This window comes from Heliangelus exortis, chromosome 4 (assembly GCF_036169615.1).
Source record: "Heliangelus exortis chromosome 4, bHelExo1.hap1, whole genome shotgun sequence".
In the NCBI taxonomy this organism is placed as follows: Eukaryota; Metazoa; Chordata; class Aves; order Apodiformes; family Trochilidae; genus Heliangelus; species Heliangelus exortis.
The window spans coordinates 25,370,793-25,398,125 of NC_092425.1; the positions used below are offsets into that span (position 1 = coordinate 25,370,793).

The window sequence follows — 27,333 nt, forward strand, 5'->3', positions numbered from 1 at the left end:
GACTTTTGCCATAAAAGTCCTCATCCCTGGGATAGCATGATCAAGATGTTTTCTGAAATTTTAAATCATTCTTATAATAGGCATTACTAAATATAATCAATGTATTATTTGTTATTCCTGTAATTGCCATTCTCATTCTTTCTGTTGCTTTTATTAAAGCCTCATTATACCTCATGCTAAGCATCCATGGAATTGCTAGCGCTTGCATCAAGGAAGTGCAATAATGAAGCCTGAAAGCATCTAACAATTGACATAATAAGCAATGGGTGCAAGCAGGGTAAGGCTCAGTAAAGTGACAATAATATCCCTCCTTTTCAGTAGGGTCTTTCAGAGTTCATTTGAAATCTGTTTGCTTCTGCTTATTTAACACAGGAACAGTAGAGACAACTATCAATGCAGAAAGCATTACCAAGGTAATTAGGATCCAGCAGTGAGTGATTCTTCTTGAAGGAAGGCTTATCAGGAAATACCAGCATTGTAGAAACTAAGATAGCTATGTAAAGAAGCAAAAATACAGATAGCTATTTCTGACTTTTTTTATTGGAGCTGCTGCTAATACTAGTGACATAATTTAAACAAATATGTTCCCACCGCCTTAACTTTCTATAAAAAAATAAGTTTCATATTAACTTAAAATGCAAATATTCTCGCTAAACTCTCTAAATATTTTAAGTAAATTACTAGTCTTGCCTTACTTTTGCATCTTATATTTTGCTTTAACATACTAATTTGATATATACTAAATGGTCTTTTTTATTATTAGTAGTAAGTTTTTGTGACTTTGTCTGAGATAAACTACTCCAGATTTCTGCTACATTTTATGTGCTTTTGAAATTCAATTTTGTACCTTAACCATCCTTTAGAATTTGTTTATCTTTCTTCATCGTTAGAACATGAAAAGATCTGTCACAAAAATCAGTGAAAAAAAAAAACCAAAACCTAGTGACTGAAATGTGTGAAAGGCACCACAGAAGTGAAATCTAGAGCTATTGGTATGCTAGAGTTTTCACATTTTTTAGAACTTTTATGTCAGGTTTTCCATGCTATTAGGTAAATATAACAATAAGCTTATTTTGGCAATTTTTTCATTTTATAATTTTTCCATAGGATGTTGAACTCATAGACATGTCATAGACATCTCAGTAACTAGGAATTGGGTAAAAGTTACACATGTATCTAGGTGATCAGATCACTGACTACACCTTTTTTTTTTTTTGACTCAGCTAGTGAGTCTAAAGTAAATGCAATTCCAGTTCTGCAGAGAAGTGCTCCCTCAGTAGGAAATGGTAGAAAATTACTTTTAAATTGGTGCATATACTTTGATTTTCCTGTAACGTCTTCAACCTCTTCCTGCAGTTAATTGCTGCTATATTTCAAGTTTTACCATTTTAAGTTAAAAAGGCATGAGAAACATGGTCTTGTTTCACTGTAATGGTATATCGTGGTTGAAACCAGCACTCAAACAGGAACTGAAAGACTGCTTTCCAGGATCTGAAATAGCATAAGGGGCTTTTAGACTCCTGTTGGACTAACTTTAGTAAAAGAAATCCATTCAGTAACTGATATACCCACACAGGAAGAAATGATGGTTTGAAAGGAGTGAAGTATAGTGATTCCACCCTTAACATTTTGGTTTCAGATTTTGAGAGTTGCATTTGTTTTCTACATTTGTCCTAATTAAAGTCTTCTGGGGGTTTTGCAGCTTAGTAATATACGTTTTTACTTGCTGTGTCACAAGCTTAATGACTAGAGAGAGCAAGCTTTGGGTATTTAACAGGCTTCCTCCAAGTACATTTTTAGTCTTGTTTTATTTTTAGCTGAGATGTTTATATCTGAAGTCCATTTAAAATTTTGTTTGATGTTTAAATTAATTCCAGAAAAGTCACGTCTTCTGTCTGCTTTTTAAAATATCTGTTTCTGCTTTATCACTAAGTTTTCCTATGCATGTCTGAATTCTGCTGTCATAAAAATTTCATGGTGCATTATATGAGGAAGTAAAACAAGGAAGTTATTTCTGTCTGGAGGTTATGGCCATGATCACTGCGCAGCTTCACCAGTTCCTGTGGGTCTTCAGAATGCTGTGTATGATTCTTGCTGGCTACATCTCTATTACCTCCTTTGGTAGGTATAACCAAGTTTGGGTTCAGATTTCCTGTATCATGAAGCTGGAGTATAGCTGTGATTGCCTTTAGCATTTAAGAAGGCTGACATGGAAAGAGACCAGAGGTTGGGAACTGAGATATGTTGCTTTGACGAACAAGAATTATCCAGAAAGTATTCTTTTTGGAACCTTGTTAGTACCCTCAAGTATGATATTTCTTTCAATATCAATTAGGGTTTTTTGCAAACCATTTGCTTGTTCTTTTTTTACCTGTCTTCCACAGCTTTTCAGTTCTTTGGTGAGTCAATTAAATGAGGTATATTCCCTCCTTGATTTGGAAAAATAGAATCTGTATTTCACTGAAAAGACATTGATAAATAAGAATATTGGAAAAGTTATTGGAAAGAGTATCTTGTGAATATTCTGATGAATAGCATTTTTCTTTAATTTTTGCTTTGGTGGTCCTAAGCTCTTAAAAGTTTCCACTAGTTTTAACAGATACTTCCATTTTATTCAGTACTCAAGAACTTGGCAAGTGCTGGCATTTATGGGTCTGTTTTTTTCCAAATCTTTCTTTATTCAAGTTCCTTCATGTTTCTTAATGCTAATAATTAAGTTCCTGATAGAAAGTTTGTTTCTGAGACTCCTAGGTTTACAGACATGTGTTTTCTTAGTCCGCTTCAATCATTACCTCTGCATTTGTAAGGTAGGTTACTGAGCAACATGCTGGCTTTCTAGTTCTGCACAGCGGGTAAACAGATAAAGAATGTGTTACAGTCCAGAGTAACATTACATTATTTTTTTCTTTTGATCCACATGAACAAAATCTAACCATTTAAGGTCAGGTGCAGTCATAGACTTTTATTTGACAAGTGACACAAACAAAATGATAGAACCCCGTGAAAGTATGGGGGATATTTTGCCAGGGAAAAAAGGGAGAGAGGAAAAGGAGAAGAGAGAGAGAAACAGAGAGAGAGAGAGGGGTGGGAGAGAAAAAGAGTAAGAAAGTGGGAAGAAAGAATGAGAGAGAGAGAGAGAGAGAGAGAGAGAGAGAAAGAGAAAGAGAGAGTCACCACCAGGGGCCCAGCTGCCCAGCGAGTTTCTTCAAGATGGTGCTGATCCTGGACAGGGTCTGATGTGAGATGGAGGTGGGTCAAGAGACAACAAAACAGCCACAGCATGGCCAGCCATATATACCCCTGAGTCCCTTTTGTTTAGCTGTCAGTCAGCTGCTGCAGAAGCCAGGGGCATTAGCAGCAGAACAATCAAGGTGTTTTCCTCACCCTAGTCAGGGCTATGGCCTGGGGCAGACTTCCAACAGCCTTCACTGCCAGCAATCGGTTCTTCACCCACTCCTTGCTCTGCTCAGCCAAGCCAGGTTCATTAGCATGAGAGCCACTGAAGACAGGCTTGCCTGGAGGGAGGGCTTCCATCTGGTCCAGTGTGCCACAAATGGGTGAATTCTTTTTATCTAGGCATCACCCACCCACCTTAGCCAGGGCTATTCACTTTAAAATTGTGCTTTTGAGGCAAATTCCAACCAGTGAGATAAGCGGACTCTCACAGAATGATCTCCATGCTCTCACAGCTTATTTGCTCAGCTTTCTACCAGTCTTGACTGACACTCAGTCCTTCTCATTCTTCTCCCAAACCTTTTGCATTAAATTCCTCAAAGAAGTCTTTATACTTGTTAACCCTCATTTGCCTGAATTGTCCATGTTATTATTGCAAAACTGCTCAGTTGCTCTTTGACTCCCTTGGGCTGCTGGACTGACCAGTGGACCGAGTATTTTCTCTTTCTTTCAGTTCCCATTTTGTTGCTGTGGTGTGGTCAAATAACTCACGTAATGTTGGTGCTAATGCCTGGGTCACTGACCAGAGACAGTGATCAACTTCTCCAGTCACTAACAGTATGAGCCTCTAAAGCAGTAGACAAGCTGTGGGGCTATGCAGCAGTGGGGAAACATATTCCCTGTCTTTGCTGAAGTCTTGAAATGTACAGCCACTGTGTGATTGGATATGGGGATTGCCATGGTGAGTTTCTCAACAAACCAAAGTCTAACTGATTTTATTTTAAATTTTTATTTTAATGCAAAAATACCTTGGAAATACAATGGTTCTTCTGAGTCATTGGTTTATCAGGGTAGGTAAGAACCTTGTAAGGAAATGTCCTGCCATATCTATATGGAGATATCCTCAAACAACAGAGCAGTATATAACCTTACATCCTCTCACAAACAGATAGGTTTGGCAGATCAGAATCCTGTCTATTTACTGCATTATGTTTTACACCTATACGGCACTGTGTAGAAACCTAAAGGGTTGTGTTTGCCCAAACACAGGAATCATAAAAGTGCTTGTGTTAGAGTGGAAACAAACACATAACCACTTGGGAGAGGTTATATGTGGTACTTTATTTCGAGGCCCCGGGAACCAGGGGTACCACCCAAATCTGGCTCCAAAGTCAGTCAAAACGCGGCCACAATTTATCCTGGAAAATTTCGCAAGCTAATTGGATATTCGACAGGTTACAGAGTTCTCTAATACATATGCATGTGTAGATTGCTTCATCAGTGAATTGCGACACTGGCCCCCTCTGCGCTTGTGTGTCTCCCTCAGGTGGTCGTCGATGAAGTAAGCAGTCTTCCTCTGATGAAGTAAGATGTCTTCCTCTCTGTGTCCTTTTCACCTTTATTCTCTTGGTTAATGTCCAGCTGGTGTGTGTTAGCTTCCAAATTGTTTTTACTACCAGCTTCCTTCTATCTCTACTCGACTAACTTTGATATGCAGAGTCTTATCCTTATCTCGCTACTTAAATAAATGCTGAGTACATAGTTTTTCTACTCCCAACAAAGTACCATTCTTTACAAAGTAAAACTTTTACATGTTTCCACATTCCTATTTTCTTCTACCTCTAATTCTAAAATAATCAATTCTAAAATAATAAGATTCAGGGTATATTTCTTTTACTTTCTTTCTATCCCAACACTTGTGCTTGCACTATAAGTTAGGGTATACATATTGCTGCTATTCCTAAGAGAGTCAAAGTGGGTGGTGTAATCATAATTAACTGTGTTCTGATCATAATTCTGGGATTATATTTAATTATACAGTGTTACATCTTACCTAGAGTAAACTAATGTTGAATTAAACTAAACGGAATTAAATTGTTCCATTTAAACTGTTTCTAATTTAACAGGTGCAATTTGGAAATGCTCTTCAAAACCAAGCTAATTGGCTGGGATTGCCTGGTTGAATGGTGTACAAAAGGCATGAAATTTGTCCAAAATATCTTAACAATAATTGAACCATCTGTAAAAAATTAGAGTTTTACTATGATTGCTCATGCGGAACATTGTTTAGTGAAATTACGTCATAAGTAATCTGCTCATGTAACTCCAAAAATAAAAGTTAACGCTTATTAGTAGTGCACTGTAAACTTTACTCAAAAAAAACGCAAACCAACCCTTATTTTCCCGAAATTTTTCATTGTATTTATAACTGGAATCAGATTCAAGAATGCTTAAAACAAAACAAAACCAACAACAACAACAAAAACCAACAAACCCCACCAAAACAAAACAAAAAATAACCAAAAAACCCCCAAACCCAACTGGTTTTATTTATCCTGTAATGAATCCCAGATGCATAAATGTTTTAGATAAGTAGTGACTATGATAGGTAGCGTCATGTTCATCTGGTTTGCCCTGAATAAACTATTGAAAATCATTAAGTTGTGATATTTCAGCACTTGTGATGAAGAGTCTTCTCCTGCAGTATCATGAGCATCAACAAGTTCCTGAGATCCTCATATTTGCCAGGAGGCAGTGAGGGCTGACTGCTTGCTGAGGGGAGCCAATCCCTGTCAGTGGTTCAAGTGGGTCTGGACTAAAATGGTCCCGCCAGGGGCAGGGAATGCCCCAGGGAGCTTGGGCAGGGCTGCTGGTGCCCTCATGGCCCTGAAAGGATCCCTCTGTTTTAGAGTATTTTTCTTATCAAAAGCTCTATGTAACTGTAAGAATGTTTCGACTGTGCTCCTTTTTGTAATTTTGAAAATCTCATCACAAATAATTTATGTCTTTTCTGACCAGTTGCAGAATTACACAGCTCGAGTGTTCTGCTGATGAGTAGATATACAGCTTATTATGCTTTATTTAAAATGACATCTGTTTTTTGTAAAGAAAATATTAATGAATTAGTAACATCACAGACAACTCTGTGCCAATGTTTCATATGACAAATATAAAGGATATCTAAGGAACTCCCTACTATTGCTGTTTCTGAATACTTAAAAATTATCATATGAATAGTGTGACTTGTTCCACTTAAAGAATTTTCACTGGTTTTGTAGTATATGTGGAACTATACCTGTCTCAGAGAAAATGTATATAGCACACTGCTATTCTTAATTCATCACACATTCTTGGAGTTCAAGTTGGAATTATAGCGAGTGTGAAATAAGCTGTGTTGGTATGTCAGCTATGAAAAATGAAGAAACAGGAGGGCAAGATCTGAATTTCCATGACAGGAAGGGGGAGGAAAAAGGTCAGCTCTCCAGTTACAATTTTTTTTATGTGTGCTTTTTGTGGAGGAAGATTTTATAATACAGATTTGAGCTTGTAGTATTGGATTTTTAGACTACTTTGCTCCAAGATCAAATTCCAAAGATCCAAAAATGGTATAGATTTCCTTTACTTCAGCAAACTTCCTGTTCCAGTGTCCTTTGCTGCAGTTTTAGGCAGCAAAACCAGCTTCTGAACTCAGGGGTCTGTGGCTGCAACTATGGTATGGCCTTTTCCAGGGCTTGAAAGCTTGTGGTGGGCAATAGAGATCTGCCCTTTTATTTCTGTTTCTCATGCACTAAAATGAACGAAGCGTCAAGAAATAGTATTAAGTTTTGAAGAACTTCTTTGGGGATGTTCCTTGGAGTTGCTCACTATAACTTTTATACTGTGTGTATGTGATTGTATTATAAATATGGAGCATGTTTGTTCCTGAAATTCTTAACACTGAGCTACAGAAATCCACGGAACTAATTTTGTGGAACTACATTACTTAATTACATGTAAGGGAATGTATTCTTTATATTTTCCTCTTAATGGAAGATCTGATATGTGTATATATATTTCTTTGTATATAATGCCAGCAGCAGAAGTAATATATCTTTACCCTTTTTCATGTGTGTTTTCTCATCAGGTGTAATCAGGTTTTTCATTAATACACAGAAATTATTTGCTAACATACCAGTCTGGCTTTTTTATTCTTTGTCAGTTATTGGGCAGCATCAGCCTGGAAAACTATATCAAGACAGTAACTATGCGTGTTTCCAGGCTTCTCTGACTTTAAAAAATAAATCTTCCTGTGCTTCTGCAGTATTTGGAGAGCTTCGTCATCCATTTTTCTATCCTATTACTTGTGCATATATTCATCAAAGCATTTTTTTCCTAAATTTCCAGTTGCCACAAAAACACTGTAATGGCACTTCTACCATCTGAATGTGCAGTATTTTGTAGAATATCAAATCTATTAAATTGCAAGATGAGGTTTATGTCAAAAGAGTAGCAGATCTAATTTTCTGACCCAGAGATAAAATTATCCAACATTTTTATGCTGTAGATATATGCTAATTTGTATTTACATGACTGACACTTGCCTTAGTTACTATAGCTCTTGAAGATCTGCAATTCCACTGATTTTAACTAAGTCTTATTTGAGCTGCTAACTCCTCTGAGTAGACTACTTTTAAGTACCTTGAACCTCTTGTCTTCTGGCATTGCCTGTGAAAAACCAAGGTTCAGGCAAACAGAGCAGGTAGATAAAATGCTGGACTGCCTAAATTGATGGGAGTTTTGGAACTGCATTTTTTTTTTTTTTGGCCCAGAATTTAAGCTTGCAGCTCTAGGCTCTTAGTTCCTGCCATCCAGGAACTAAGGACTATAGATTTAAGGTCTGAGACTTAAGAATTTATAGATTTAGGTCTTCATTTGCAATTAGAGACTGAGCACAAGAAATCTAAGAGGCATAAGTGAAAAGGGCTCCCTAAGAATATACTTTGGCCATGCAGCTGTGTATCAGGACAACCACTTTCCCCAGAGCAGCAGTTGCCTGGACTAATGATCTTCAAAGGACCATAAGGAAAGTGGAAATCAAATCAAGTGTTGAGAAAAAGGTCCTTAGCATCTGCTTTTGTTGCCAGAAGCTCCCTTGATTGCATCACATGTTTAGCTCAAACCAGTCACACTGAACACTGTGTCTCACTGATAATTATAGCTTTTTATCTGGAAAGATGGACAAGCTAAACAGTGACTTTCATCTGCCAGATTCTGTGATGCAGAGCTAATTGGCAGGATGCTAGAGAGGTCAGAGCATGGTCCAGTGAGAGACGAAGTACACCTGAACTTTTAGAAATTAGCTCAGAATAATTTCAGACTTCCCAGGGAACTGGGTATCATTTGGAGTTAATAAACATAGTGAAAACAACTGAAAAGACTGGTTCTTACAAAGGAAAGCCCTGGATTTAAAGGAATGTAATAGATAGAAAATTGCAAACCTAATGTGTCATTCAGGTAAAAATAAATCTCTATCTATGTCTCCTCAATTCCTTCTCAAAAATCTTTTGAGATCAGGAAGAACCAATATGTTCAGTGACATACACTCAGACACACAGGTAGTCCCTATAACCTACTATGGTCAATGCAGGAATGACCAAAATGGATATCCAGGGAATGAATATATAGTAATTTTCTGAAATATTTTCCGAGCCCCTACCTAGGGCAGTTCTCCAGCTGTTTCTGTCTTATTGGTGCTGGATAAACTTCCCTAAGTATGGGTAAGTGCTAGCAAACTGCCAGAAGCATTAATGGGCCTGTGATCTCACTTCAGGGGATGAACAGTGTGGTAGGAGGTGATTCCAGGGAGGAAAGGGCCTTTCTGCAGCAGCAGCCACATCTTAACTTTCCCTCCCCTCATGCACTCATCCCTCTCTAATGAGACCATGATCAGTAAGCTTGATTGCTAATAGTTCTCGTCAGGTACTGTTGGTTGTGGGTCAGGGTTGTCTGTTATATGACCACATTTCCAGAGCTCTCTTTCTCTGCTTTTTGAGAATAATACCTTTTACCTTCAACAAAATGCACAGCTCTCTTTGTAAGGTTTTGCTAAGTGCAATCCAAATACTATAGGTTGTACAGATTAATAGAATAATGTGGTGTACTGTTAGGTAATAAAAAATACGCTTGGAGTATGTAGGAAAAGATAAGGAAACAGGTTTGTGTTAATAACTTTTTTTAATTTGTAACTTTGTAATATTTTCAGAAAATAAAGCCCAATTTATATAAACTAAGTTTCACTCTGCATTCTAAAACACGAATTCTATGTAGAAAGGTTATAAGCTTAAAGTACTATTCTTGTTATTCTTTTGTATTAAAAAACGGACTTTTAAAATACTTCGATTTTCTTTTTTAAAAGCTGTTATATTTGGCACAACTCCCCTCTCAGCATGCATGTTTATATTTAATTCTAATTTAATTCTACCTAAATTTTGTTTTTCTCTCATGTATTGTCTTATACATGTTTCCCAGGATAGCCCGCTGGTCTTACAGTCTGACAGAAATGTAACAGTGAATGCAAGAAATCACATGGGACAGTTAACTGGACAACTGACAGTAGGTGAGTGTTCTTTATAAGACTGTCATGTATATCAATTTATCTTTATGAATAGGTTTCATTGATTAACATTGCAGGTAAAAGATTGCTGAATAGTCAGAGAAAAAAATCTAGTCTGTGTCCTCATACAAAACCCAGTGCATTCAGTGGATCATAAAAGCAAGATTCAGCATTAACTGAAAGCAGAGGAAGTGGAAATGGCTCAGAATAGTTAAAATACACCTTAATGTAACATGTTTTTTTGGGGGGGACAGGTGTAATAAAAAAACTTAAAAAAAATTTCAGCAAAACATATTTCATACTCCTGCATAAAACTGTTTTATTCCTTCCGTTTTCCTCTAATGCCGAGGATGTGCTCACAAATAGTTTTTAGCTAAACTCTATTTGTAATTGAGCTTTCATAATGGCTGGAGACAGTGGCTTCAAGTTGTAAAAAATCTTTGGCAAGTGCCTACAGAGTGACACACCATCTGCACTGATTTCCCTGAATGACCACATCAAATAAGTGTGCAAAGGTAACCAGACTTGCTAGCAGCTACAGATGAGGAAAATTAAGCTAACACCTGTTCTAGCCATATTGTACTTGCCCGGTGTGTTTATGGAACATAGTTCTGTTTCATCTAGTAGCTCTATTATTAAAACCCTCCATTTCAGCTGGTAATTGCTAAAAGGTGAGATGCCCATGGCAAACATTCACAATGAGTGAAATAAATATGGTATTGTGATTGCTAACACTATTCATGCTAAGTGAATCCAACACTGAAAATATATGCAAGTGCATTGAGACTGACCTACTTAAAGACATCACACTAGAGGTTAATACTCTAAAAACATGAAGGCCTGAAGAAAACATGTGTTCTTACATTGCCATCATGAGAGTGAGCACCTGTAAGCTTCTTGGTGTGCAGCTGGTGCAGAGTGTCTGGAGATTGGAAGTTCGCTAAATTGCAATACTGTATTTTTATTATTTCTTATTCTTTATCTTCCTTTTCTTTTCCATGATGGCTATATTGCCTTTATGTTTTCTTATATTAACATAAAAATCTTCTTGAATTTTTATAAATTCCTCATGCACTATTGAATGCATATAAAATATTCCTTATTTTATTGTTTAATATTTAATATTTCCTACTTAGTACAGGCACTCGTAACTACCAGTACAATCAGTAAAAGCCTGAACATTGTCCTATTGGAAATTAAAGAAATTAATAGGAACGTAAAATTCAAAATGTATTATTCTTACCCTTCTAAAATATTTTGTTGTATAGAGCAGAGAAAGACAATTTTTAAATTTTTGTCTAGGTAGAATCATGGAAATAACTGCTGAGTTAAGGGAAGGGGACTTCTCTGTTCCAGGTTTGCTAACATCAGAAAAGATTTATTTCTGTTAGCTGTAATATGCTATGGAAAGTCCCTGCGTTCTTCAGAAATGCTCTTTGTCCCTTCACTGTTGCTAGATGCTGAAGCAGCTGTGTGTGAGGCATTGAAATACAAATTTCTATGCATGGTAGAAACATTCTGAAAAGAAAGAAGAATGCCCTTGCATTTTGGTAGCTAATGATGCACTTCCTGCACGTGTCATATCATTGGCATTTTTCCTGTCTTTGACAGGACATAAGTGATGTTTCAAGGCAATAAATAGCTTGGTCTCTCATCTCTGACATTCAAATTGTTGGTATGTCCAATTTTAGGACAACTAAAATTATTTCCTTAGTATTTGGAATTGCACTATGCAAGATTAGGACTGCCTTAAGAGCATCTGATTTTAAACTGGAAGGTAGATTAGTGTAAACTGGGTCTGGGAGGAAAAATATTGTATGATCACCCATGGAGATGAAAAAACTCCACTGAAAGCCTTGATAACAGATTTGCAGTTCTGTGAGTAACTGTGGAACACAAAGTATTTCAGTAAAGTGCATCATTAAGACATTTTTGGTTCATACCTCATCTAGGAAAAGTAAAGAAAAAGTACATAAAAAAAAAGAAAAAAAGAAAAAAGAAAAATAAAAGATAGCTAGGAGTACGGGATAATTCAGTGGCTACATGTTTAAATGTTGTGAATTCATGTCTCCAGATCTTACAATACCAAGGATGCATCTATTATTACAATACAATGTATTTTTATTCACAATGAAAACTGTACAGAGAGACAGTCACAGGTGTAGCAACACTTTCTGTTGGGATCTGTACCAAGTGAGTTAGAAACGTAGGTTTGTGCTCCAGTCTATTCATGACATATGGTCAGGAAACTGCCAAGTTTGTATCTTGATCTCAAAAAGGACTCTACAGCCTTCAATTTCAGACATGCCATTTAAGACTAGCAGAGCAGATGTAGCAGTGACATCAAGTGTATCTACAGAGTAAAGATGACCATCCACAGATTTTTGTATCTCAACTAGATAAGAACAAGTAGTCCCATCTCTCTCTTCCCATCCCTTACTTAGCAATACCCTTTGCAGCATGCATTCTACTCAATTACTTTGAAACAACCCTTTCTCTGTAGTCAGTGTTCCCATAGGTTAAAGCTACATGGAAAATTATTTGCTTCTTTTCTGCCAGTCTTACAAATGCAAAATAGTTGCTCACCTCAAGCCAAAAGTCTGTTGTTCCTGTGCTGTCTTCACAGATCACGTATAGCTCTGCCTGGTTTGGAATGGGGGGTACATTAGGCTGACAAATGCTAAAGGGATCAAATTAAGTATGGCTGAAAGATGACATTTGAAACCCGTATGTGTATTTAGCATAACTTCATATTCAGATTTGATTATTACTTCACCAACTTTCTCATTTTTTCATGAGGTTTTTTTTTCTTCTTCTTCTTTTATTTTATTGCTTCTGACAGGCTTTGCAGCTATTGCTTGACCTTTTTGCATTCTTAAAGATCCCTGAGGATATCTCAAATGTGCAAAAATGTGCATTTCATTTTTGCTAAGCTTTGGGCTATTTAAGAAAGATTCATAATTCTCATAGATGTCCAGAGCTCTACAAGTCACAGCTTTAGAGAGCTCCTGAACCTGGAGCTCTGCTCACTGAGATGTCTAGAGCTATGCAAGTTGAGAAAAATTATTGCAATACCAGTGAAATTTATATCACACTTCTGTAATTACTTTTTGAAAATAGCAGGCAGATGTATAGTTTTCAGTTACAGCATTGGTATGACTGATAACAGCACTAAAAGGGATAGCCATTCAAATAACTTGTTAAACTTGATGACACTCCATCCATTTATCACAAAATTTAGGTTGTGTATTTGAGATTTTTTTTCAAATGTGCTTGCTTCCTCACTGTGTTCTACCACAAGTACACAGGTTATTTTGCAGAAACTATTGGACATTAGACATTATGCATATGGAAACTTCTGGGAATGGAAATGGTCTCCTTCATCGTTCTTATTTGTATCACATGTGCCAATCCCCTGTGTCTATATCTACCAATACCCAACTAGGTAACACATCCTGCTACCCCTTCACTTGAGAGGTGATGACAGTAAATTGCTACCTGAATGTAGTCTGTGAAGTTCCCTTTGCAACATACAGATGTGAAATAAAATATGAAGCATGAGACAACATTTCAAACATTCTTGAATTTAGAATTGCCTGTGGTAGAACTTGTTACTTGTGTTAATCTAGATCTCTGGTACCTGTTGTCAGACATTTGCTTATTTAAGATTTTTATGAAGCTGAAATAATTATCTATTAAGACAATGGAATATTAACATGTTTAAGTAACAATGGATGAACAATGTTTATGTATTTTTTCATCTTCGCATACACAGCAGCCTGAAATCATAGAATCAGAAAATCAGGTTTGCTGATGACACCAAGCTGTGTGGTGTGGTCAAAACACTGGAGGGAAGGGATGCCATCCAGAGGGACTTAGGCTGGAGAGGTGGGACCATGCCAACCTCATGCAGCTCAATAAGGCCAAATGCACGGTCACACACCTGGATCAGGGTACTCCCAAGCACAAATACAAGCTGGGCCGACAACAGATTGAGAACAAGCTGAAGGAAAAGGGCTTGAGTGTGTTGATGGGTGAGAAGCTCAACATGAACCTGCAACGTATGCTTGCAGCCAAGAAAGGCAAAAGTAGCCTGGGCTGCATCAAAAGAAACATGGCCAGCAGGTCAAAGGAGATGATTCTCCCCCTCTACTCCCCTCTCATGAGACACTACCTGGAGTACAGTTCTGGAGTCCTCAGCACAAGAAGGACAGGGAACTGTTGGAACGAGTGCAGAGGAGGCCACAAAGATGATCAGAGGGCTGGAGCACCTCTCCTATGAAGAAAGGCTGAGAGAATTGGGGTTGTTTAGCCTGGAGAGATGAAGACTGTGGGGAGACCCTTATAGTCTGCAGGGGCCTGCAGAAAAGCTGGCAAGGGACTTTTTACAAGGGCATGTAGTGATAGGACAAGGGTTAATGGTTTTAAACTGGAAGAGGATAGATTTAGATTAGATGTTAGGAAGAAATTCCTCAGTGTGAGGGTGATGAGACACTGGAGCAGGTTGCCCAGAGAAGTTTTGGATGCCCTCTCCCTGGAAGTGTTCAGTGCCAGGTTGTATGGGGCTGTGAGCAACCTGGTTTAGTTAGAGTTAGTTAGATTTAGTTAGATTTAGTTAGAGTTAGCCAAAGGCAGGCGGTCAAAACTAAGTGATCTTTAAGGCTTCTTCCAACCCAAACCATTCTATGATTCTATAGAATATGGAGCAGAACTTAACTGTGAGGACGTGAAATAATGGCTTTTTCCTTTCCCTATCAGGGAGATTTGCCTATCTGTACTCTCAAACTAGACTGACATTTCAAAAATCTAAAATAAACATTCTGCTAGTCTTATTTTCTTGTTAAAGAATTGCTCTTGTAACCACTGTGGTGCAGTAGAACTATGAATAGTGTTAAGAAGATATATTTTAGAAACAAAATCAGATTAATCAGTTATCTATTTATCAACATTCTCTTTTGTACCTTAGCTAAAAAAAAGTTGGTTTTTTTTCTTAAAGCAACTTTAACGTGTGGAAATTAGAAATGGAGGTGATTTTGTGGCATGTTATCGTTGGTCAGGCTCTTCTTATTTTTGCACCAGTTTCTAGCTTTAGTGAAGTCATTCCTTCATTTTCTAATGTGAAACAATGAACACAGAAACTGTGATTTCTGTGCCAATTGCTTGCATCATTTAAATTTTTTCATGTACTTTTGCACCTGAAATAGAATTTCCTCTTTAATGTTATTCTGTTATCTTGTGTTTTCCCTTGTTTTAAGTCAGTTGCTGTCAATTTAGAGAATATTTAGATAACTTATACAGCAAAATATACATTCTGAGTATACACATTTTACAATAGAATGTTTCTTATCAAAGTTTTATAGCCAGCTGAACACTCTTTCCAAGTGTAGGAATACCTGCAGCTTATCTGGAGGTGAGAATACAGCTCATCTTCTGGTTTGTGGTATTAATCCATTGTCAGATTTTTTTAAAGAGAGGTAGATGCAAGATAACATGCCCTTTTTTAGTACAAGCTAGCTACCTTGCACTTAGTTGCAGAGTTAAAGGATGTCTTTCAGCTTCAGGAATCACTGCAGAAGGTACGACAGAGCAGTGTCTGAGAGGCCATATGGCTTTACATCTCCTCCTGGCAAAACGTGTGAGATGAGCCAAGAGGCAGTCAGAAAGCAAGCCATGCTGCTCATAACAGTTGAAATGCCCAGCTGGAATCTGAGTCTCATCCCTTCTCATAATTTACAGTGCAATGTGACGTTACCTCTGTTTCTGTCTGTCTGGGCTCTGGAAAAGTCTTTTTACAAACCATCTGTGCTGTAACAGGTTTTGCAATAGGAGCTCACGTAAAATATATTCAGATATACTCTTAATTACTTTGGCTAAGTTACCATGAGAATCTACTCCCATTAATTAATTATCTTGAAGTACAATATTAGGAAAATATGAAACTCTGAAAACTGGCTGAAACTTCTTTGCCAGCACTTTGATGGGCCTGCCAAAATAGCCTTTTAAAAATTAACCTGTTATTTATTTGAAATTCATCCATATTTCACCAGCAACTCTGTTTAAGGCATGTTCCAATAATACAAAGCCTCTTTGTTTTGGTTCAGCAGCAAGAGGGAGTAATATTTAATGGACCAGTAAAACCAGTTGCAAATTACTCTTTTTTAGTTTTTACTTCTGGTTCACTTGTAAATTACTTGCATCATTCTCTGTGTTAATCTGCATATGTACATTTGATATTCAACAGTGGTGAACTTAGGCTCTTGTTACTAGTCCTTGCTTTAACTGAATTGAAAAATAATACTTTTTTTTATATATCCATTACTTAATTAACTCATAAAACTATTAAATATACTTGGCATCCTCAACCATTTGCAACACAGTTTGTATTGGGTAATAAAATCTCTTTGAAAGATACTTTCTGCAGTACTTCAGGTCACTGCTAGTCCTTTAGGTACAGTTCGAATATTTAAACAATATCTTTCATATCTTTAAGATACTCTTATTTATGTTATGTGCAGAGACACACGTTACACTGCTGTTTAGTATTTGAAATACCCTGAGGTGTAAAATAAATCTTACATCTCCCCTATGAATTGCCATACGAAAACTGTGCTTTAAAAATAAAGAGCATCAAGCTATATCTCTGTCACTTATTTGGACTAAGTGCTAATTCTCCTGGTAGGTATGGCCATTATTTAACCTGAAACTGCATTCCTGAAACACAACTGCATATCGTGTCAGTTGATATGTCAAGAATCCCCCATGAGTAAACAAAAACATAAGCAGCAGTAAGACAAAAATTAAATTCTGTACAATTTCTGTGTGGTTATTTCAGAGATAAGTGTGCCTTTACATTGTTGGTCCTAAAAAGCACAGCAAAGATAGTCTATTGCTGTGGATATAAAACTCTTTGCTTTAACATCCTCACAAGCATGTTATACATAATTTTATCTGAATCTTAGAAATAATTACTTTTTGTTAAACTATTTAAACACTTCAGAAGTACTTCCAGAGCTGGGATCTTGAGACCTCTTCCTCTTATTTCTGCATTCAGTATATTTTCATTTTTCTGTCTTCTTCAGAATAAAAGTTTTTGGCATTTGAATCTTGACCCAACTTATTTTCTTTTTCCTTCCCTCAGTCTGAGCTCAGGTTCCTATTTCTACCTCTTATACAGGGTGTAGCTTGATTTAGTTCATATCTGAAGTTGTATCAATTTAATGAGGAAAGCACCTTGTACTGTCTATGACAGACATAAAGAAAAACACGTTGTACATTTAGAACATTACTACAAATATTATAGATGGAAGACTATTAGTCAAAGACAAAATACACACAGGTTATTTTCTCTCTCTTTTTCTAAGTTTGTTCATCATCTATGTTTTGAAGGAATTTTACAGTCCAGTACGTGTTTTCTGATACGTTTTTATTCTTGTAATCTAGAGCTGGTTTGTAAAGGACAAGCACATGGAGGAGAAGATGTCTTTTCAAAGTCAAAACATGCATTCTAAGGTTTGGACTTTAGAAATCTTTGAAGGTGTATGCAGCCAGTGAGCAGTGTGCTTTTTACTTCTGCAGCTGCTCCAATTTGCTTGCATATAGTCACTATAAAATTTTTCATTGAGCCACTTTTCTTGAAGTGGGACATTTCTTTTTTTACATATGGAAAAGTTATGAAGTTGTGTCAGAGAAAGTTCAGATTGAACAATAGGAAAAGGTTCTTCACTGAGTGGTTTGTCACTGAAACATGGTTGCCCAGGGAAGTGGCTACAGCCTGTGAGATTTCAACGAGTGTCTGGATGATGTTCTCAGTCATATGGTTTATTTTTAGGTAGTTCTGGCAGAAGCAGGGAATTGGACTCTGATCCTTATGGGTCCCTTTCAACTTGAGGTATTCTATGATTCTTTTGAAGAAGTGCAAAATACATCCAAAGAGGGGAGGAAGAAGGACAAGTAGCAGACAATTTCTCAGTCAGCCTGCTGGAATCTGGGCTTCCAGTGATGCCTCAAGTCCCAGCTGCTGACAGCTGGTGCTGGCAGGAATAGCCAGACACACAGAGGACTGACTGGCAGCGTGCTGGCTTCCCACAGTAAAGTTTTGGAAAAGCTGCAGACACAGGATTCTTTTCTCATGAGAGGGCAATAGCTAATGATGTGTACCCCCTGTCACTTTAGGGTTGATGGAAAAGCAATGAAAGGGAACACTAAATCAGTGTTATCCAGGCAGCAAATGAGGACGAGCAAGAGTGCAGGGCTTACCCTGTGCAGAGGGATCACCAGTACACTAGGGATGAACCTCAGCTCAGTGCTGCAGTGTTTCATCTCACTGCTAACTTTGACTCTAGAAATCTGTAGTAAGAACACATGTACACTGAAGCAGATTTTAATTATTAACAGCTACTTTTCCGGCAGTACAGCAGTCCTCCTCTTCTTTTCTGCTTTATAGGCTTTTTATATTACCTCATTGTATTTTAAATTCAAGTCAGGATGCTTCCACTGTTTCCAGAAAACTGATGCTGAAAACTGGGGAGAAGGGTATTCTTTTTCAGTTCTCAAATATTTTATCCTCAGTATTGTTTTTTGTTTGTTTGGTTTTTCCCATATGCCCTCTATACTAGAGGACATGGAACTGTGAACAGTGGTTGTATTTAATTGTAGATGTAGAGCCTTTTTGGAAAGAGGTCATTAGTGGTTTTCATGGTTGTAGAGAAGTGTTACTGTTTAAACATTAATCCATAGCCATCTGTCCTGCTGTTGTTACCCACACACTGTTGGCCAGTACAGACAGCATAAGTACTACTCAAATGTCCAGAGCAGGGAAAGAGAGGTGATTTCTTTTTGTATGAGAAAGATGCCAGAAACCAAACAAATAGACATTATTTAGAGATATTTGAGTAGGTTTTGAGGGCTACAGCATACATCTTCAAAAGAGGATTCTCATTTTTTGTCGTCAGATTTATCAACTGCTAATACTTAATTTAACTGCAAGAACAGGTGCTGTGCATCCATTGTGATATTCAAAAGCTGCTGCTGGGTGCTAAGCGTTGTTAAATTACCTAGAGCATCTGGACCTTTAGCAAGTCCCTGACAGGACATAAAGATTTTATTTTTACCACTTTATTTTTTTTCCTGATATTCAGACAGCTCATTAATAGCTGTAACAATATATTATTCAAAAAAGAGTTGCTTAGGTGAAGGGCGAAATAGGGGCAAATAAAAGAGAAGCCGTTTTTAAGCTTTACTAAATACAAAAACATAATTTCAAAAATTAAAAAAAGAGAACTTTTTTTATATTCTCCATTACTTCAGAGCTACAAAGAACATTTGGAAGAAGGAACTCAACAGCATGCTGCTGCTGCTTACAATGTTGAAGTGACAGCAAAGAGATTTATCAAAATAAGGGTGAGGAGTAATTTTATTGAAGACTTGGAATCTTTATTCAGCTATGTTATCTTTTGAAAGTCTGAGGTCTATCAGTTATCTTACTGAGCCTGTAATGGGAAATCATCCTTTTTCTCTATGTGAAAGAGATTTTTGCAAGTGGATAGTCAGGCCTGGAAACATTTGTCTGGTTTTCCACGAAAATTGTTTATCCATACAAGCTCATGAACCTCTTAGATCACAAGTTCTGTTTCATATAACTAGATCATTAGTATTAAAAAAATGAATAAATAACCCTGTTTTCTCAAATTTTTTCTTGCATGTCTCTAGACGATCATAAGTTGCATCTCACTGTCATGCTACAATTAATTTGTGTTTTTAAAAACACTAATATTGAAGTTTATTTTCTATTTATTGTACTGCTTCTCTGAGTATTATAAAAATATGCAGTTCCAAAACCAACTCCAATGTATAACACCAAAACTTGAATAATACATTGGAAAATACTGGTTCATATCCATAATTAAACATGGTTTGTTGTCAACAGTGTGGAGTTTCAAATCCCATATTATGCCAATACTAGAAATGTTAAATCGTGCTATTGACAGAGCTGTCATGATGGAATTTCTGTTAAGTGTGTACAGGGCATTTAAAGGTATGTTTAACATGGATTTTTAGAATTTCTGTAATAGATACGTAAATATCTGAAAATACCCTCTTTATCCTTAGGTTATTCTTATGGTGACAACTACTGCAGTTGCTGCTGAATTATGAATAGATGGAACTGAATATATGATTAAATACTTTAAAATTTCAACTAGGTTTCTTCATGTGAGAAAAAAGCATTCTATAAATCTGAAATGAATTAGTCACTGGGAATAATTCTCCCTTGTTGAATCACTGAGATCATTTATAGATCAAAATAATACCTAGTGAACATTTTTTCCAAATCAGAATTAAGGAAAACGTTGCCTTTATAAGCAATTGTTTCAACAGCAGAGTCACAAAACTTACTGAGTTTCTTTTTGTGATTTTATGGACAGATGTTTTGTTTAGAGAAGATGTTTTGTTGCTCTTCTGTCACAAGGCACCTAGACACTACCACTTTGAAGCTGTCAGGCACTAAGAGCTTCCTAGATATTTTGCTTCTGGAATGTAGAAAGTAGTTTTCTGTTAAGGAAGAGGATGACAGGATGGTTCTCACAGTCACCTTCCTTTTAAGAAGGAAAGGAAATTTGCTTATCCTCTGTCCCTAGTTTGGTTTTTTATTGTTCTTTACTTGCTTTTTTGGGGGTTTTGGTTTGTTTTCATTGGCTGGTTTTAACTTTATCTCTGTGTGGAATTTATGTATGAAGCCAGATGCTAATTTACCACATCTGTTTTTCTCAGTGGGGGAATAATTCTAGTTGGCTTGCCAGATTTCCTAAGCAAAAGCTTTCAGCAAGTCCAGAGAAAAATTCCACCTCTGCTGCAGATCTTGCCTCTGAATTTATACATCTATATGCATCTAGGTTAGATTTCTTCTCACAAAATCATACATTTCTTTAAGGACACATCAGATTTTCCTGTGATACAAAACTTTTTCCATTATAATTAGATCCTACTCCTAAGGGTATCAACGTAGCTTTTTTAAGTGCTGTATTTGAAAGATGACAATCTGTGAGTGATTCAAATCACAGATTAAGATGCAGAATGTAAGTGCCAGCAGGGTAGGAATCTGAGGTATCTGGGAATTGAATTGTATCTTCTGTGTTACAAGTCAACATTGAACTCTACTGAGAACCTTAATCAGACAAGACTCTTCTAGAAGCTAAGAGCCAAAATCATCTTTTTTCTTGCTTCTGAAGCTTTCCTGGCTTTTGTCCCACTGCCAAGGGCAAAGAGGCAAGTAATTTCCTAAATTGATAATATAAAAATCCTGAGAGCTGGGCTAAGCCACCTTCATCTTGTTCTGTCATCATAGTGGATGCTAGTTTGAAAATCTGCAAAAAAGTAGCAGAAGGGTATAAAATCATCATTTTCTAGTAATAAGACTATAATATTTTACTCTTGTTTTACTACCCAGAAACATCCGCTGGTAGCCATTGTGTATCTTTTAATATTTTGTACATTCATTTTCATTAAATCATTAAATCTTTCTCAGATAAAGTGTGATTATATGAATTTCTAGCACCTTTTGCATAGATTACTTCAGTGTATTTCTATTCTCCTAGCTAAACCAGAAAATCTGAGAAATTTGGAAAAAATGCATTTTCCAGTCCTCCCTATGTTATTAACTATCTGTGTTTAATTCAGTTTTTAAGAACATAAAACTTCTTTTTACCTTCTTTTCAAAGAAAATTTCTAGGTTCTTTGGTGGCTCATATCTTTTGTTTCAGTCTTCTCTCAAAATGTGATGTCAATTATTAATCTTTAAAAAGTTTAAGTTGCACTCAAAAAACTTTTAACGCTCTACTTAGTACATTGTGAATAGTATTATACAATATTTTCTCATCACAATAGGTTGGTTATATTTGAAGTCCATGGAAAACTGCCAAAAGCATCTGGGAATTTTTATTTTTTTTTTATATAAAATACAGAGTGGAAAAAAAAGATAGAAATAAAAAAAAAAGTAGGCAGAGAAAACTCAGCCCTGAATAATAAGTGTGTTTAAAGAATACAAGTAGAAATATTTGTTAGCTTTTAATTATATTAATAAAGCACCAAAAATGTTTAAAATACCTACAGAAGATAAACAGATTTCAGAATAATTCTGTCTTCTGCCTGCAGAAAACATTACCAGTAGGAAATATAAAACTGAGATATCTTTCTTTTTAAATCTTCACAATGTAAGATATGTAACAGTTAGTGAAAAGGTCACAGGGTAAAATCAGGAAGACAAAAGGTAAGGAATAGTTATGAGACATGAAAGTATTTCACTATCAGTTCCAGCACTGTTCAACTCAGAATGATAAAGCAGGCAGCAGAAAAATACTTGGGGTATTAACAATTATTTTAAAGAATATGTGGATGTGAGATAAGGTCTCCAAGGATACACAGAGGTCAAACATCAGATCTGACTTTAACCAAAGAAAAAAGCAATGTAGAGATTTACAGATAGGCCATTTCCAGTAGACTTTCTGGGAAATTTTTAGAACATTCAGTAGAAATGTCAGACTAAAAGTCTGAGTTAAAGGAAATGTATCATGAGAAATAGAAACAGAGTAATGGATGACCTTATGATCTGCAAGATGGTTTATTTCTCAAAGAGATATGCAAAATTCCTGTTTTGTCTTGGAGTTTCATCTATGTAATTAAGAAATTTCATATTCCCCTCACTGACCTGTGTGTGCTTTTGGTAGTTGATTCGAATGTGCTGTTCGTTTAAGCATAGAATGGAGTCAGTTATCTCATACCAGGTACTTTTCTGTCTTGTTTTTACTCTCATTTCTTTTCAGTTGAAAATACTGTAAATATTATGCTTCCGTTACTTAGCAGGCAGCTTTGGATTTTCATTAAAAAAATAGTGAGCAAATAATGTAAAAGTAGCCTAAGTCAGCTAAGAAAAACAATGGAAACTCTCCCACTAATTTTAGGTGGAAATATAATGCACAGACTGCTTCTGTAAACTTTGGCTTCCAAAAGGTATATAATTAGCTTAAAAACCACTCACACTGCAGAAAGCTACAAATTCCAAGGCTGAAGGTAATGCTGAAAACTTGAAAAAATCTCTTAGGATTTAGTACTATTCAGGTTGTATTCGTCATGAGGAAGAAAAATTGTTAAGCTTTCAATTGCCATTCTGGTTTTGAAGTACTCCAAAATACATTGGAGTTGTAATAATTCATTTGCATGAACTGAGCATTTGCATGAACTTGTCTGTGAAATTTTACTTAAAGGCATAGATAAGATGAATTTAATGTAATGTGGCTATTAACTGATGTCACAAAAGCTTCCTGGACAACAGACAAAAACATCCATAGGAAAGATGACATAAGAAGGTTGATAATAAAAATTAACATATATTTATCTATGATTTAATATCTTTACTACTTACTTTAGATGTATTTTGTTTAATAATTTAATTTTTAATTTAGCCATTTTAATTTGGTTTTAGGTATATTTCTAATAAATTATTTACATATATTTTTATATTTGTAATATATTTCATTATAATAGTATTATAAGAAATCAGTCAAGTGAGACTCATTATACTCATGAAAAGCCTCAATTCAAATATTTAGCTCATTTTTTAATAAAATGAAATTATTTAGGTTATAAATAGGTCAAAACATAGTCTGAAGTCTTATACAGACAATTGGGTGCCTGGTGTATGTTCCTTTGGCTTGCTTAGCTTCTTTATCTAAGGACCCATATAAGTGCTTAAGATGCTATAGCTAAAGTTATAGCCTGTCAGCTGAGCCACAGGAGCAGAGAGTGAAGATACTTTTAGCCATCCCAGCCAGCACAGGAAAAGCACAGGTTTGCTCTTCTGCAGTTGCAGCCTCATAGCATGGAGAATGCTCTCTGCTCTAACTTCTATGCAACTTATATATGTATTTTCATACCTGGAGTGTCACCATCAGAAAGCACCAGGACGGCAGGCTGAGGGAAGGATATATTATATCCATTGCTACAGTGACAGGCAATGTAAGTTTCTGTAATACCTGTCCAAGAGGGCGAAATTTTCCTATGAGTTTCCATTTGACCAAGTCATAAACCTGTAATATTACTTATCTTTTCTTTATGCAAGTGGGTCTGTAGGTTGTGAAAAAGCTAAAGCCATGCTCCTGCCAAACCTGTTGTCTGATTCAGATGGTTCTGCCTGATTTGCTTTATTCCTATATATTTCTCCTATGTGTATATATATGTGGTTTATCCCCAAGCTAATAATTCATATTGATGGCTGGTATTGTTCGTTGTAGTTTCATGCAAAAAAACCTGTAACAAATACATGCACTGCCTCTTTTGGCCTGTCACTTGCTCTAGTTTCCCTTGTCATCATTCAGAATGGGAAACATTCAGAACAGGTAATCATTCAGAGCAGGAAAACTCAAATTTCAACCTCTCCTAAAAGCAGTATCTCCCTGATGTCTCCATAACATGTCCAGCAACTGTTAACTGACCCAACCAGGGTTTTTTATTAACTGCTACTTTCACCCTGTATTCACACAATAGAGATGGTCCCTTCCCTCCCTCAGCAAACAGAACACATAACAGGTTCTGCTTGCCATGAACGTTTGCTTGTGTAGATGTCTGGCTCTCAGCTAAAAGCTCTCTTTATTCTTCTATTTAACTGTTACAAGTCTTTCATTTGCATTATTGCATTTGCCTTCACTGAAAAACTTCTGAGACCTCTGGTGGCCAAAATAATATAACTAACATTTCCATGAATATTAAGAAAAATTTCTATAAGGTTTATATGAGATTGATATTTAGAAAAATATTGATTTCAGACTGGGGCTGGGGCTTGAATATTTATTAAAAATGCTTTGTCTCTCTTATCTCCAATCTCAGAAGCATCAACACATTCTCATAAAAGTAACTTTGTAATCCAAAAACACCCTCCATTTAATAAATGCTTGTATTACCCATTTCTCATTGAAGAATCAGGAGAGAGCATGTTGAAATTCATTATATTTTCCATTTAAAAAGATCATGAATTCATGGTAATTGTCTTTGAATTCTAGACCCTATATTAAATTTAAAGTGCTTGAATTCTTATCTATTTCTATGTCTGAGTTTGTTGTCTGCCAGGTGATTATGGAAGGTTGGTTTGTTCACCAGGCAGATATGAAACTGCTGGTGTTTGTATGTATCTCATATCAGCACACAAAATATCTTGATCAACAGAAGAGAAAAAAAAAAGTAATTTCTTACCTACTTAGTATTGCTGACAGTTGTTATTACTCATGCATCTCTGTTTCAACTTATGCTTCAGTAAAGTGAGAATGGCAAAGCATTGTAGATGTCTAGAACCAGACCAGAATAAAAGGCAAAGAACCTTCAGCCTGGTTTTAATATTTGTGTTTCATTGCTGCTGATAGGAGTGGGGGTGGAGCACTTTACCGATAAGAAAGAAATACATATGATATTCTAATGTTAAAAGTCCCAAACATATTTTGTGTGCTGAGTAATGAGCAGTGTTAGATAGTCCTAAAAATCTAAAAAATTAATCTAAAGTAATGTTTGTGTAGAAACTGTTGCTATTAGGAAAATCGTTTCCACAATCTTGTTTTCACAGTAATGACTTTCTACATCATTTCTTATGTTCACAAGGATAAGACAAGCATTATTACTTCTATTATTTTATGGATAATTGGAAGGGAGGTAAACTTTGTGGAAAACAGTCAGGTGGAAAAAAAAAAGGCCATCAAACCGGAATATCTTTTCCTACAGTAAAAACCATGATACAGTGCATTATAAAGCAAAATATGCATAACAAAATTAGTTTAGAAGAGGTTCAATCTGCTGATGAATCCAAACTGGCCAGGAAGCTGTTATACCTGTTCATTCTCTCCAAACAGTGAAAAAAAAAAAACAATATATGCTACCCAGGAGGAGCAGCAGTTTCCACAGCAGTAAGCTTTGTAGTAATGCCAAAAGAAGACCCCCACCCAAGCCACCCAGTTATCCCATACAGAAAATTTGACCTCAGCTCTTCATAGCAACCAGCAATATTTTACACTTCTGTTATGTGATGATGTTAATTACCATATCAAGATTTCACCCAATCAGCATTACATTGTATTTGGTAAATGGATTGTTTACTTTTCCATCTTTAAAATTTTATTTTTATAAACATATCCTAATCTTAGAAGACTGATGAGTTCTTGGTAGTATTTATTATAATCTCAATTAGTGGTTATAATTTGTTTTCCTGAATAATAATAAAATAGTACAAGGCATCACTGATTTTAAAAAATGCTAAAAGCATGCATTCTTGTTGACATCATCAAATACTTAATAATTCAAGCTATGCACTCCATGAGCTCAAAATAGACCCAATACTTATCTTGGATTTTAATGTCTATTAGTGTTAATCTCGTTTACAGTACTATAATATTCTGAATTAATATTGTATGGTTGGCCCAGCATTTTCATTTAACAAGTCTTCACTGTAACTAAAATTAATCATTTTATGCTTTAAATCTTTTTTAAGGTAGCTGATTTCATGATTGTTTTGATTATGCAACTGCTGTGCAACAAGTCTGTGTTAAACCATCATTACATATGGGTAAATATGAAATGGACTTTTTTCATCCATATACTTTGAAATTATGGAATTCCACAGAAACATAATAATACAATTCACTATTATGCAGCTCCATTAACAAGGAATTAGTTTTTCTGAACACAAGATGACAGAAGCTGACTGCATCTCTAGTGTAAAGTAGGACAGCTAGAAAGATTTTTCAGATAGTCATGTGTTTAGTAGAAATTACCTTTCCAAAAAGAATTTGGTTTTGTTTTTGGTTTTTTTTGCATGTTCCTCTGAACTGAAGTATGCATTATTCAAGCAGATATGATTTGCTGAAAATAAGCTTAGTGGATAGTGTGATTGCTCGACAAGCTTAAGCTAAAGATTTTGAAAGATTTGCTTTGTTCATGCATGATATTCTAAGAACCGATTCTCTAATTTTTTTAGTAGTGCTATTCAAGATTCAGACACTTTATGAGATGTGTATTTTTGTAGGGTGTTTTTGGAACAAAAACATTGCATTAGCATTACAGCTAAGAAGATAATACACTAATACGTTTCACATGCAACTGCTTACTCATTTCAGCTGGGAAATGAAAACATAATGAAACAGAATTCCATTTTGATTTAACTGATTACTCTGTAGGCAGTTTAACTTTTCAAAATCATTTTCATAACATTCACATCTGCTTCTGCATCAAAGAGACAAACTTAACATGTATTATGTTTTGTAAGTAATCTCTCAAGTGGCTTGAATACACTAACCACTGTTTCAGCAGTGAGTGAGTAATAGTAAGTGATGCACTGCTAAGTCTCAAGTGCAACACAAAGTAAAAGGCCATTTCTTTTAGCATAAAACCTAGAGATATATCCTGTAATGATATTTTGGACTAGCTGAATTCTTGGTGTACTTTTATACAATGTGGTGCTGAAGAAACACAAATTTAGAGCATCTAAAATATGTCTTCCTTTGTAGAAGCCTCCAGCTCGTTGGTTTGTGTTGTTGTTC

General features: G+C 36.0%; 1 protein-coding gene across 1 annotated transcript in view; it reads left to right on the forward strand.

Annotated features, from left to right (window-relative positions):
* The window catches only part of SGCZ (sarcoglycan zeta), a 174,295-nt gene that overhangs the window by 97,054 nt on the left and 49,908 nt on the right, over positions 1 to 27,333 (forward strand). The window contains exon 3 of the mRNA XM_071743461.1: positions 9,682 to 9,769. Within this exon, the coding sequence (XP_071599562.1) occupies positions 9,682 to 9,769 (88 nt within the window). The remainder of the gene's footprint in view (positions 1 to 9,681; positions 9,770 to 27,333) is intronic.